Raw genomic sequence first — 14966 nt, 5'->3', positions numbered from 1 at the left:
TTTAGAGCTGAGTCAAGTGTTTAAGAAATAGAAATTTTATTAAAAAAAAAAATTATTATAGGGTAAGATAATCCTTCAGTGTACTGCCACAGTCATATTCATGCCAAGGCTGTCAAATTTGTTTTTACGTTGATAGTTTTCAATACTTTCGATTCCCTGTGAGTCTTAGTCATAGTAAATATAGATAGGATCAAAGACTAAAGAACTTTTAAAACAACCTTTCCTGTGATAGATGTGCATCAAAGGATTGAATGCATCAAAGGTTGCTGGCAAACTCCACCAGTCAGCTATAAAATCATTTTATCAGCCACATTATTGGTTACAGGTATTGGCATCAGGCTAAAAAATCTCATATCTGTCTCATCTCTTGTGTTTTAACGGATCTATATAATCAAATAAAAGAGCAAAGTTATAATTACAGAATTAAAAAACCACTGAAATTATAACAAAAACTTTTTTCGTCTCTTTTCTCCAGGGTCTCTGACTTTGGTCTTGAAGTAAACAAACCATTGTGTGTATTTGTGCGATTTAGACCGTGGCAAATTGTAGGACTCAGTTTTGTATAATTATAAAAAACAAATTACCCATTATTTGCTTCCTGGGGCTGTTATTTGTTGTTGCAGTGGTATTAAAATGTAGAGATGTCTGAAATTGAATATTTTTGCCAACATCTGATATGCTGATATTTAAAAATCAATTTGAGCAATACCAATCTCGCTAATGAAATGTTGCTACTCAATCTCACTACTTCAAACTTCCATCCTTAGAACACAAATACAGTTTAAGAATGAGAAAAAAGGACTTCAGCTGCTGAAGGTATGTTAGTCCTGCCAAAATCTCCACAAACATTATTGTACATACAGTTTAGGACAAAATTATTAGCCCCCCTGTGAAATTTTTTAGTTTTTTTTAATCAAGATTTTCCCAAGTGTTTCTTTAACAGAGCAAGGAATTTTCAACATAGCATTTACTAGTTATCTTGTGAAGACATACATTATTTTTATTTGCACATAACAGAACTTTTTTCAGAAAAGGCAAAAAAGACCAAGGTCAATATTATTAGCTCCCTTCAAGAACTGACCTGACTGAGCCATAGCAAAAACCACTGTTGTGCAATGTGTTTTAACTTGGCAATGCTTACAGCTTGTAAAATCAAGTTAAAACCAGGGTTATTTCCCACTTTACACACAGTATAAAAGCTTCAGAAAGGGTTGTCACTTGAGAGGACACCATGCCAAACCCAAAAGAAATCAGTTTAGACTTGAGAAAAAGAATTGTTGATGCTCACAAAGCAGAAGAAGGATCTACAAAGTTATCACAGCATTTCCAAGTGTCAAGAACTGGAGTGAGAAGTATAATCAAGAAATTCAATGAGAGCCACACAGTCCAGAGCAAACCTGACAGAGGTAGGACGAGAAAGATTTCAAAGACCATGGAAACAAAACTAGTGAGAGATGTGTCTAAAGACCCCAGAACAACTGCCAAAACACTGGTGGAGGAGTCAGGAATTGTAGTCTCAAAGAAGACAATTACTAGTCCTGCACAGGAATGGGCTGCAATGTTGCAGACCAAGAAAACTCCCCTCTTGCTGAAGAGACACCTTCAAACCAGACTGAAGTGTGCTAAGGACAACCTGGAGAAGGATTATGAATACTGGAAGCATGTCCTTTGGTCAAATAAAACTAAACTAGAGCTTTTTGGCCACAGAGACGTTGGTGATGTTTGGAAAAAGAAGGGAGAGGCATATCACCCAAAGAACACCGTCCCAACAGTGAAACATGGTAGTGGGAGTATTATACTGTGGGGATGCTTCAGAGCATCTGAAACTGGAAACCTTGTCAAGGAGGAAGGGACCATGAAGAAAGAAAAAAATATGGAGATTTTGCAGGAAAACCTGAAGTAGTCAGCAACAAAACTGGGTCTGGGTGGTCGCTATGTCTTCCAACACGATAACGACCCAAAACATACATGGCTCCTGGTGAAGAATTTCCTTCAGAAGACCAAAGTGAGCATTATTGAGTGGTCTGCACAAAGCCCTGACTTAAATCCCATTGAAAATCTGTGGGGTGAACTGAAGACGAAGGCCCATGCCAGAAGGCCATCAAGTGAAGAGGAGCTTGAGAGATTGGCCAAAGAGGAATGGGCTGGGATTCCTCAGAAGACGTGTCAGCGACTTGTTGAAAACTACAACAAACGACTGCAGGCTGTTATCCAGCTAAAATGAGACACTATTGACTATTAGCACCAGGGGGGCTATTAATTTTGACCCTGGTTTTTGTGGAATATTTTCATTTCTGTGTGCAAAGTAAAATAATTTCAGCATCCAAGAGAAAACTAGGATGTTTGAAAAAGCGAGAAATATGTTTAAATCAATGAAATTTTCAGAGTGGGGCTAATAATTCTGTCCTCATGAGTATGACTGATATCTACAGCCAATAAAGGCCAATATTTACAGCTGATATAGGCCAATACTTACAGCCATTATACGACTATACTTACAGTCAATATAGGACGATGTTTTGCTGGTATAGGCTGATATTTACAGCTGATGTAGGCCTGTATATACAGCTTATATCAGCAAATGGTCACTGCACATAAAGGTGGATATTTATGGCTTATATAGGCCAGCATTTACAATAGATACAGGCTGATTTTTACAGCTGATATTGGCTTATATTCACAGCCGATATAGGCCAACATTTACAGCCAATATAGGCCAATATTTACATCTGATATAGACCTATATTTGTGTTTGATTTAGGCTAATTTTACCGTTGGGTACAGGTAGATCACTTTTAGGTAGGAACCTTCTTTGAGGTGTCAGGTGTTGCAAGATGGAGAAGCACATACAGTTTTTTGACCGCCACGCCGGGAGACACGGAGTGATAATTTTGAATCTTTAAATGGGAGTTTAAAGATTTATTGGAATCTTGCATGTGAAGAGCATCAAAGACCATTTTTGGATTACAAATAATCTTCCGACTCTCTTATTTCACAAGACGTTCAGGATCGGTGCCACGGTGAGCATGTCAATCAGTCAATTAGTCCGTCTACGTAGCCCTCACAGGCTTTAAGTTGAGACTTAGCTGCTATAGTCTGATATTTGGTACTATTTTCAAGGTTTAAAATTTTAGTAGCATGTCAATTCTTTACTTGAAAAAGAAAAACTTAAAACCCAGGTGAAGATATATATTTTATCAGCAGCTGTATCAGTAGCTGGTGTTATCAGTTTCATTTATGCTTCTCAGGGTGTTTTTTTTAAACTGGTGCTTGTATTTAAACTTAAATCTTATAACTAAACAACCTGTTTTTTGTCCCTTTTCTCAAAGGTCACTGAAATCTGCTCTCTCAAACTTCTATTTTCAGCTCTATTTGTGGACCACTTAAGGTTTACCATTTCATTTCAGCATCAAGTTTGGTGTGGAATACAAAGAGAGGGTAAACACAGGCAGCCTTGTAACTCATTGGCTACCACTGTCCCTAGTATTCATATGCAGATATCTGCTCATAGAGATTAGACTCGTATTGTTTATTCTTGGTAAGTCTTCAGGCAGTGACTGCCATGCAGTTGATAGAAACGAGTATGTCTGAGAGTTTCTGCTCTTGTATTTCTGAGCCTGTCCCAATTTGAATTTTAAACCCAGAGAGGGAGCATTTTTGACAGTCCTTGCTTCTTCAAAGGGCTGTTTGAGGGTTAAGACTCTCAGTGTGAGTGTATGTGTGCAGATGTGAGTGCGTATGCACTTGATAGAGGGCTGCATTTCCATTCCAGCTGCAATGGGTGTCACTCTTTCCATATTTTCCAACAATTGCTTCATTTTAAGGCTTTTCTGACTCAGTCCAACAGTGTGGTTCCTGGTTTTGAAAGGTCCTGTTGTATTTCTGGAAAAAAAACCACATTTATTTCATGAATTAAGTAAACATCAGGGTGAAGAATGCATTTATGTTTGAGCCAAACAAGGAGGAGAAATTCAACGAAACATAATCAGATGTAGGTGCTTGCTTACCTACATAGTCCAATAGGGAACTATAAATTTGCTCTCCCTCTCTTTCTCGAGCACGCACACACACATGCAAACACACACCTCAATAAAGCGAGCGAGAGAGTAAGTTTGCACACAGAGGATCACTTGCCTGTATTTTGGTAACACAGTCATGTTATGGTTAATTTAGCATTCAATACCCCCCGTCCATGCACGCGCACTCACGCACGTGGTGAGCCCAGGCTTCATAAACAAGCCGCTGCCACTGACTGGCTCAGTGTTTCCACTGATCTCACATCATTGCAGCGGCTCAGAGAAGATGGCACTGGCTGACACGGAGCTCGGAGGGTCCACCTGCGGGGACTCTTGCTCTCCGTTTTCAGAGATTATTGAGCTAAATGTCGGCGGACAGGTTTATGTCACGAGGCACAAAACTCTCATCGCAGTGCAGGACTCTCTGCTGTGGAACATGTTCAGTAAGAAGTCCCCAAAGGAGTTGGCGAGAGACAGCAAAGGGCGCTTCTTCTTGGATAGAGACGGCTTCTTGTTTCGCTACATCCTAGATTACCTCCGGGACCTGAACCTGGTGCTACCAGACTATTTCCCAGAGAAAAGTCGTCTGCAGAGGGAGGCTGACTTTTTCCAGCTGCGGGATCTCGCCAAACGTCTCAGCCCGCGCGTGAGTAAGGACAATTCAATCAGCGAGGAGATCAACCAGAGCGACACGGAGGAAGGCGCGCAGCAGTGCGGCTCCTCCAGCGCCATGGAGACTTTACGCACCATGACGGTCAGCTCCAGCGGGGCCATGCGCTCCCCGTCTCTGGACTCCAGAAAGTCAGGCTACATCACGATAGGATACCGCGGCTCGTACACCATCGGCAGAGACATCCAAACCGACGCAAAGTTCAGGAGAGTGGCGCGCATCACCGTGTGCGGGAAGACGTCTCTGGCCAAAGAAGTGTTTGGAGAAACCCTGAACGAGAGCAGAGACCCGGACAGGCCTCCGGAGAGATACACATCCCGATATTATCTCAAGTATAATTTTCTAGAGCAGGCGTTTGACAAGCTGACAGAGGCGGGATTTCACATGGTGGCCTGCAGCTCCACAGGCACCTGCGCCTACACCAGCAACGACCCAAGCGAGGACAAAATATGGACGAGCTACACCGAGTACGTCTTCTGCCGGGAATAGTTAACATGTTGTGTTGGTGTACATAGACATTTCAAGATGTAGATGGAAATGTCTCTCAAAGTGTTGCTTTTGCTGTTGTGAATGGTTTGTCAGAGTGAGTGGCTGATAAATACTGCTCCATTATTCTGAGAATAGCTAACTAGCAAAATCTGTGGTTCAACTCAAAATGCCCCTTTAGATTTTACAACAGACTGACAGCTTTTCATGTCAAGATCCTACAACATGGTGTTCAAAGTGAGAACTAGGGCTGCACCTATTATTTCATGGTCAATTAACCATTGAGAATATGAAATATCACTTGCATGTTGTTAATTAGAGTTTCACAAATGCAGTTTGATATCTTTAAACTGTTCTTTTGGTACACCACCTGTCCCAAACTTTCCATTTACTTCCACAGACTGCAACAAGTAGAACATGCGAGTAGTTCTAAACAGTAACATTGTTGAGAAAGTTGACAGAAATTGTCCTCTGTCAGACCTAAAAAAAGGCAACCAGCCTTTTACAAACTCAGTTAATCTTCTAACTTTAAAAGTTGTTGCAATTTTGGAAATTGATGTATTCCAAGCCATTGCACCAATCTGCTTCTATTACCAATAGGCCATACAATAATATGACTCTGGTAGGGATGTGCATTTCAACTGAGTCATTATTCCAAAGTCAGTAGCAGTGATTTGAAAAAAAAAAAAAAAAATCCAAGCTGTTGCGGCTCATTTTCTGTTACCTGGATGCTAACGCATTATCTAACTGACCCGAATGAGCTAAAGGACTTACTATTGAATGATCATGGTGATTTTAATTTTATATGTTTTACATGATAATGTATAGTTTTTTAATCAATTATTTACCTCACAATGTGGATTTTTATGTAGGGATGCACAATATTATTGTCACAATATTGTAAGCGGACATTACTGTTTAAAGTGAATAATTACAACCAATATGTCAGTTTACAGTTTTGCCTATATCATTTGAAGATATTGGCCTGTATCAGTTGTTAATATCAGGCTATATTGGTTATTGATATAAGCCTGTATCAGCTTTAATTATTGTGCTATATCAGCTATAAATAAAAGCCTACACAGGCTGTAAATATTAGCCATGATCAGCTGTAAACATTAGTCTTTATTGGTTCTAAATATCAGCCTATGTTGGACGTAAATATTCGGCTATATCTGCTGTATATATCAGCCAATATCGGCTTTTCATATCAGCCAATATAGGTTGTATGTATCCGCCTATTTTAGCTGTAATGAGCCTATATCGACTGTAAATATCAGCTTATATCGGCTGTATTTATCAGCCTATATCTGCTGAAAATATCTGCATATATCAGCTGTAGGTATCAGCCTGTATTGGCTCATGAATCAGCCAATATTGGCTGTAGATTTCAGCCTATTTTGGCTGTAAACATTAGTCTATTTCAGCCTATATCAGCTGTTAATATTAGCCTATACTGGCTCTATATATCAGTGTTTATTGGCTATAAATACAAGCCTATATTGGCTATTAATATCAGCCTATACTGGCTGTATATATCAGCTTTTATTGGCTGTAAATATTAGCCTTTATCAGCTCTAAATATCAGCCTCTATCGCCTGTTAATATTAGCCTATACTTGCTGTATATATCAGCCTTTATCAGCTGTAAATATCAGCCTCTATTGGCTGTTAATATTAGCCTATACTTGCTTTATATATCAGCCTATTTTGGCTGGTAATATTGGCCTAGTTTGGCTGTAAGTAGTACCCTATTTCAGCCTATAGCCACTGTTAATATTAGCCTATACTGGCTGTATACATCAGCTTTTATTGGCAGTAAATATTTGTCGATATCAGCTCTATATATTAGCCTATATTGGCCTAAAATATCAGCCTCTATTGGCTGTTAATACCAGCCAATATTGGCTTTAAATATCCCACCTATTCAAGCCTACATCAGCCGTTATTATTAGCCTATACTTGCTCTATATACCAGCCTTTATCAGCTGTAAATATCAGCCTATTTTGGCTGCTAATAATCAGCCTTTTTCGCTTATATTAGCTGTTAATATCCGCCATTATTGGCTGTAAATATCAGCCAATACAGGCTGATAATATCATAATAATATCGGCAAAAGCCCAATATTGTGCATCCCTAGTTCAATGGTTCATTTCTTCAGAGATGTTAGTTTCATAGCATCCTAACAGACGTTTATGCTACAGATGTTCCACCTGACACTATTGCTTTCTTCTTCTTTTACTATTGAATGGTGGTTATCAAACAGAAACACTAAAACCACTTTCTGGTCATAGTCCCTCATTAATACCGGGTGCTGTAAAAATAATTGAAAAAAAAAAGAAGGTGAGGTCAAATTTGCATGACAACTTTAAATTTTCATCAACTAATGATTGTTTGAATATTTGAATATCACACCCCATCCATAATTTCAGGTAAATTATCACTAGGGCAATTACAAACAAAAATATGGCACTAGCAGAGAATAATATTCAAAACTAGAAAAATGTCAGCCATGAGTGTTGTTCCATCAATATCTTGGATATATTTTTAAACTATTACAGGAGATGGACTAGTTAAATGAAAACTATCATTGCAGCTCTTGTTACCAGAGTGATGTTTTGAGTCAACACACACCCATTCTGAGAAAGTACAAACAAAAAGCCTCCATCTCCATCTTACAGAAGTGCATGTCAGTGTTTCCGTCATTTCTGACTCAGTGCTGCGTGAACTGATCACCATCCAAGAACAGCCAGGCAGCATTAATATTCAGTGCCATTGTAACTTCTAGGCTTGCTTGGTCACCAGTTTTGTACTCTCTAATAATAGGCTCTTTAGCACCTCTATCACTGACATGACTGTAAGTGTTCGTGCTTGCTTGGTAGAGTTGTTTGTGTTAAATCTGCTCACATGAAATAAAATCTTATCCTTGGGTTATTCTCAGCCCACTTTGCCAATCATCCTATCTTTTTTTGTAACATCTGCATTACAGAAAAACAAAAACACATGCATTCATTGCCCTCCAACCTTTTAAACTTTGCTCTGAGGGGAATCAAAGAGAGATGCCCTACCCAGGAACCGCAGCCTGTCGTGGCAGTGAGCCTGCCAGCTCAATGAAATCTGTCACACTGTTTTAACCCAGAAGAAGATACAAACACGAGAGGCAAAATCTCAACCGTGAACTTCCTTGGCTCTGACTTTGCAAAACCCTTCTAAAAAACTGCAACTTTCGAGACTTTACATTTATTTTCTCTTCAACTTCTCCCTCTCATTAAACCACACGAGCAGGAAAAACCTCACATCCAAATATAGTTTGCATGTAAATACTGCACGAGGATCTGTTTTGTGACACAAATTCAGCAGCCTGCACGCTGCATGGATGCAAATAGTGCAGCTGTGCACACATGATGTCATTATCATTTCAAGTGTAAATAATGAAAGGGACCGGCAGCTGCACGCCAATAGGAGCGTCCGGCCTGCCAGAGACGCTGGATGAATGGATCAGAGTTGATTGGTGCACCTCTGTATGAGAGCAGCTAGTGTGGAACCAGAGCTGGATTATATGGTAACATTCCTCTAAAACAAAATAAAAGTAGTTTCATTCAGGGTCACTGGTTTGATCCTTCATCCACTGAGGCCATATAGAGAGGAGGTAACCAGTGTGTTTACATGCCTACAAGTATATGCTTATAGCTCAATAAAGCCATTTAATTAGACAACTGTTTCTTTCCCAGTATACATGCACAGTGGAGGAATCAATTTATTAATGGGAGCATGTTCACCTCTGCTGTGATAGGCCTTCTTCCTGTTGACCATGCTAACAATTTAGCAAGAATCTAACCTGATGCAAACAGTGAAAACTTGGACAAACTTTACAGCTCCATGCATTTGTGCTCACTAACTTTTTAAAAAAAGATATATTTTGGGGCTTTTTATTTCTTTATTTAGAGAGGATAGTGGATTGTCGTAAATAGGGATGAAGGAGCTGGGGAGGGACATGCGAGAAAGGAACCACGGGACAGACATGAACCATCCACCTGCGTACATGAGGTGCAACTTAACCGCTAGGCCATCTGCAGCCCACTCTTTTTTACTATTGGTAAAATATGAATGTAGTGCATTGTGTTTATGGTGATATTCAAAGGCACATGACTACACAACTCCTGCTAAACTTAGCTTTATGCTATTCAACTTCCAGGTGTAATCCAAGCGCTGAGACTGTGTAGCATTCACAGAATGCAGAGTCCAGTCTGGTAGTTTTGTATGTTTGTCTTAGTCGAAATGAAAATCACATAAAATAATAAGTCAGTTCAATACAACATTCAAATTAATTTTACATTATGAGTCAAAATAATCATGTATAGTTTTTCAGAATAATTTAGTCCTTGTTCAACCTATGTAATATTATATTGCTTTTAAAATAGAATAACGTATTTCTTAATTTGTTAAAAAAAAACCAAAACAAATTAAATCAGAAACTTAAGAAATAATCAGATATTAAATTGCATTATTGGGAAAAAAAAATCTCAATTAGATTATATTTCCAAATCCTTCAGCCCTAGACCGTATACTCTTAGTGTATTAGTCCAAGTTTGAGATATTTGATTCAAGTCGACCAATATGTTTACATACAATCTAAAAGTCTGGTTTATTTAGACTAATGCAATAATTTGACTGTTTTTTGACGGCATGTAAACCTACTGAGTGATATAACCTGTTACCATCAAGGACAGCCTCACAAAGAGAGCTTCTTCGAATTTAATGTGAAAAGTTGATATGTCTGATTAAAATTTTCTTTAAAAGTTGAGAAATATCATTTTGGTTTGGACCAAAACAGTATTTGGAATAATGATCTGTTTTCGGATCATGTGCACACCTAAACAACTAAAATAAAGTTTATCCATAAGGACAAGTTTTTCCCCTCTAGAGATGAAAAAACAAAGATATAAGATAAATTTTCAACAATGGCAGACTTTCATAAAGCAGCTCACCAACAAGGGTCTTGTTATACGCATGCTGGTTCATGTCATAAGGTCATGGCTTTCATAGACATTTGAAAGTAAGTGAGCCACTCTTTAGTCAGTAACACCTTCGCTGTCAATGCACCAGAATCCAAAAGTGTGTTGAAGGCTTAAGAGATTAGCCCCCACTCCTAAAACGCAAAGTCAGATTAAAGATGCCTTAAAACAACCCTTTCTGAGGAAAGACATTAACACATCAACAAAATAATAAAAGAAAGAAAAAAACAGTAGTATTAAAATTTAAGCAACTACTTGAATGAGTCATAAATCAGCTCACTGGTAGGATGACACATTGTGTATCTTTGGATGTTTACTTTCTCTATGAAATATTTACAACATTAGGGAAACTGTCCTCTCTGCCTTTCCAGGTTTTTACCATTACAACTGTTTGCTTTTGATACAGAAGAGATGATTTCACAGAGACAAGCTTCCCATGGGTATGTATTGAACCTTTTCTAGCTTTATTTCCTCTTTAATCAACTTAGAAAATTAAGTAGGCATAGACTGCCTTTATTTAAAGGCAAAAATGTACTGTTTGTCTTTGAGCTGGACTCAAATCCAGGCCGCATCCTCTTGAGTTGAAAAATGAAGCCAATCGAAGTGCAAATGGCTGCACTTCCCGGGATGTCCACTTGGGGCTTTCTGCAAAAGTCGGACAACCCATCCAGCAGTTGGAGCTGCAGGGGTGGGAGGCTGGACCAGACCCCATCTGTCAACTGGCAAGAGGCTGGGTACACCCTGGAAATCAATCATAGGGTTGACATATAGAGACACATGACAGAAATACTCAAGTCTATGGGCAATTCAGTCATCAATTAACCTATAAAACCTATGTCTTTGGACTGAGACACTTGCAAACTCCATATAAAGGCCCTGCTCATCTGGGATTCAACCCAGGAACCTAAAAGCTGTTAGGCAACAGTGCTAACCACTGCACCACTGTGCAGCCCCCAAAGCATCCCAGTAAGCTTCATGTTAAAATGCTATTTTTGAATACAAAAATAAACATGTTTGCAGCCATGAAAAAAAGAAACACCTTTGGTCTCTAAGGCTAATTTCAGTCATTGATTTTGATTTCATGAAATTTGAAAGATATTCATAAATTTGCATCAGGGCTGAGTTGACTAACTGGTGGGTGCATAGCTGTTTGCACGGAGGTTGAAGGTTGCCTCAGCTCCACCTCTTTGCCAGTTTTAAGATCAACAGAAAGTTAGGTAAAGTCAGCATATCTGTATTGTACCTGCCATAATTGGGCTTCATAAAACCTCCTCAGACACTGATGAGAGATGACACTAAGACTATGTCCATGTTTTTTTTTTTTTTTTTTTAAATAGTTTATGAACATATGATGTGTGCAGATATGCGTAGATTTCTTTATGGCCATGCAAACTGAAGGTGGACTGGAGAGGTGCTGCAACAGTAATAAAGATTATTCTTAACATAAATCTGTGGTAATATAGGCTTAATTTAACAGATTTGGTATTAAGAATCAATTGCCAATCAATGGCAAAATGTTGGATTAGATTTTTCATATTCCAAAGGGTGATTTTATTGCTCTAAAACAAGCATGCTATAAACTTTGTAGGCTTACATTCTCAGATAGTTCAAATAAAACAATATGTCCAATCCTATTTCATGATTAATTTAGTATTATGTCTCAAAAAATATTCATATCAGTAAATTAATTATGCACACAGTAATATGTAAATTCAAATTTCTGTATTGGCCATGCCCAAATCTTGCATGGTGCCACATTTCTCCAACTTTGACAAAATTCAAATTTAGAAGCATAGAAACACTTCAGACAGTAATAATTACTCTGTTGTTATTTGTACCCGCTTTCATTGGAGCACAAACAGGAAACACCATGGATCAGTCAGCAATCAGTCACAGATATCAGCCTCCGACAACCACTGACTCACACCCACATTTACACACAGAGAAGAGCTTCCATAACACTCGAACTCACTGCTGTGGGAGGAAACCCACTCGAACATGTGCGGCATACGCCGTCATTCATTGCTGAACTAATCGCTCAAGCTGTTGCAGCAAATACAGCTGCAGAACCGTTGTGCTCTTAAAACATTCATACATTTAAGTCAGCATGGAGTGAGCTGAAATTTATTCCTCCCTGGGGATGCAAATGATCTTTATTTCTAATTAAATGATAAGAAATCACAAATGAGAATCCTTCTGAGTTAACGGCATTTTGTCTTTACTGTAACTTACATGCATGTTAATGTTCAGATATTACTTCATTCAGGCTACACTTAAGTTGTCTTTTCACTGTTTAGTTAGGGATATTTCATGGTAATATAATAACAGCTTTTATTTCCAGATTTTTGTGAAGTTCTGTTTGACAAAAAAGGAAAATATTGAAAAAGGAAAAAGATGTATGGCATTTCTTGGCACTCCATTGTGAGAATAAACACAGAGAGTATTGTAACAGTGTATTGCAGATAAACATAGATTACAACTGACAATATCCTAAGATTCCCATGCCTGTTACCTTTAAATGAAATGGAAATGTAATAAATGTTCTGTCAGGTGTTTCAGTGTGGGTGATGATGGGATAACAGTGAACAAAAGAAGGAAGCTGTGAGACAAATTGAATCAAGGTCTGCAGAAAATAGCAAGATTGAGAGATAAGCTTATCTCTCCTGTCTGTAATATTCATTCTCGTCTCTGTGTACGCGCATGCTTCGTGTGGAGCTCCCAGCCATGAACCTCAGGATGTCAGGACTGTTTGAATTGCATGCGAGGGTCCAGGATGCGTTTCAACTTCCTGGAGTTATTTTAGATCAAAGTGGGAATCATTAGCACATCACAACAGTAACTCCAGACCAAAGGCTTCATTATTCTAATTAAATTCGGAGTCAGAAATGCATCTTTTACTTGACTTCGCAACAGGGGATCGGGACCAGTCAGTGTTTGCAGGCGGAGGATCCCACTGTTAAGTGAAAGCACAACATTATGGTGTCAATGTTCATAGCCCCTGAGCAATTTAGGATCTATCAAACATGTTCTTTTAGTTTTTACCCCGCTGCTTTAAAAGTAAAACTCTGCAGCAGATAATGAGTGCCTAAAAACCAAACTGATATAGGCAGTACCTTCTTTATATTGCGTACTCACGGCACATTTCACCCCATTTCGTGAAAGGGGTCTGGCTGCAGACCATATATTTCTGACAGCCACTCTCATTAACCGTATGTGTATTTCCACGTTGAGATTTTTTCTTATTCACCTTGATTCATAAACAGTCTGTCAGTTACATTCATGAGATAACTACAATGCGAACACTACAGACTAAGAAATATTTCAGAAGAAAAAAAGAGAAAAAGGTCAAAGCATTACATAACGTATAGACTTGTAGAATAATTTGAACAATGGCTCACTTTAGCTTGGTTAGCTTTAGCTAAAGATAACATAGCTACGGTAGCTTTGTAATCAACGTTACTCCAAAAGCCATAGCTTTAGCAATGTGAGCTTTGGCAAACTCAGCTAAGGCTAACGTAGCTGCATAGATAACAAACTTACATAGCTGATATAGCTTCTTTGTGAGCTTAGCTTTAGCTATGTTAGCTATAGGGATGCAAGATATTGGACTTTTGCTGATATCTGATATGCTGATATTTAAAAACTCATTTTGGCTGATACCGATATCGATATTTAATTACAGTTTTCCACTGTAAAAAAAACACTTATTCAATCCTGTACTACAATTTTTTTTTAATATTGGTAGTCTATTTTTTTAGAAACAGACAAAACATTTGATTTTTATCAGAATTTTTCAAATACAGTCATACACTACTGAAGAACGTACAGTAATGTCCTTGGGTTACATGTGCATTACATGCTACATGTATTTTTTAACAGCACAGCCAAAGTCATCTGCATCTTTGAGCGCAATAAAAAGCAGCAAAATAAAATTGCTGACACTGAGCTCCACAGTGCAAAAAAAGAAATAGCATATAAATTTAGAATGATTCTCCTCATAACTCAGCCAGTTTGCAGGATGGCTCCCTGACATACTCCTGTCAAAGTGCTTTAAATAACAACAACAAAAGACAGATTCTTCAATGCAAAAAATCTAGCTATAGTTCAGAGCTTAAATATGTTTAAATTTTTGAGACTCAAGATGAAATAAAACTTCAACTGAAGTAGTTCTCCTGATTCTGCCTTAAACAGCACAAACTAACTAAGCAACCAAGTTTAATGGGCATTTCACTGTAAACAGCTCTGTTACAACCCAGTGACACCCACATCTCCAATGCTGGAGACAGGACACCTGCAGAGTGTGCGCCATGCACGGGAGACTTGGCACACAGAAGTCCGTCATTGCTTTTGGCATGTTTCACGCACTGTCACGTAGCACGACATGCACATTCTTTTTCTCTCTATTTTCCATATCCAAAACATGTTATCAAAAGCGGCTTCAACTGTGGCTGCTGAGTGAGCACCCCTGTAAGTGTAGGACAGGCTTTTGAAAGGCTCAACATGCTAACAGGACAAACACTTTATGTCCATAAATCCATGGGGAAGTTAATATGTTTAGCTTTAACGAGGAGCTTCTCTACGTGACTGGAAACAAAGTTTTGCAGTTCAGGTAAGGCTATGCGTCTACCTAGCACCTGCTAGGTATAACGTAGCGGGGCTTTAAATGCATCATTAGCCCATGGAAGCCCATATATTCTACCATGTTGAAGGGCTGATTATCAAAAGCTATAAATTCAATGATTTTCCTGTTCAGCTCCATACCTTTGGGTGGTCGCTGCT

The 14966-nt window shown here is 38.6% G+C and overlaps 2 protein-coding genes across 5 annotated transcripts in view; one reads left to right on the top strand and one right to left on the bottom strand.

Moving 5' to 3' along the window:
* acod1 (aconitate decarboxylase 1) overlaps positions 1 to 14966 on the bottom strand; it is a 40059-nt gene that overhangs the window by 7889 nt on the left and 17204 nt on the right. For 3 of the 4 annotated variants that reach the window (XM_041806853.1, XM_041806851.1, XM_041806852.1), the window contains exon 3: positions 10723 to 10928. The exons of the other annotated variant lie outside the window; for it this stretch is intronic. In XM_041806853.1, the coding sequence (XP_041662787.1) occupies positions 10723 to 10899 (177 nt within the window). In that variant the 5' untranslated portion in view covers positions 10900 to 10928. The remainder of the gene's footprint in view (positions 1 to 10722; positions 10929 to 14966) is intronic. 4 annotated transcript variants of the gene reach the window in all.
* On the top strand, positions 3753 to 8631 carry kctd12.1 (potassium channel tetramerisation domain containing 12.1). Its single transcript, XM_041806856.1, has one exon. It carries the CDS (start codon positions 4303 to 4305, stop codon positions 5173 to 5175), a length of 873 nt encoding a protein of 290 aa, XP_041662790.1. The 5' UTR covers positions 3753 to 4302; the 3' UTR covers positions 5176 to 8631.

This window comes from Cheilinus undulatus, linkage group 15, assembly GCF_018320785.1.
Source record: "Cheilinus undulatus linkage group 15, ASM1832078v1, whole genome shotgun sequence".
In the NCBI taxonomy this organism is placed as follows: domain Eukaryota; kingdom Metazoa; phylum Chordata; class Actinopteri; order Labriformes; family Labridae; genus Cheilinus; species Cheilinus undulatus.
The sequence above is the reverse complement of the archived record's forward strand: the minus strand, read 5'-3'. Positions and strand labels throughout refer to the sequence as shown.

Excerpts from the sequence above, each read along its gene's own strand:
- kctd12.1 (XM_041806856.1), top strand. The coding sequence starts at position 4,303 with ATGGCACTGGCTGACACGGAGCTCGGAGGGTCCACCTGCGGGGACTCT.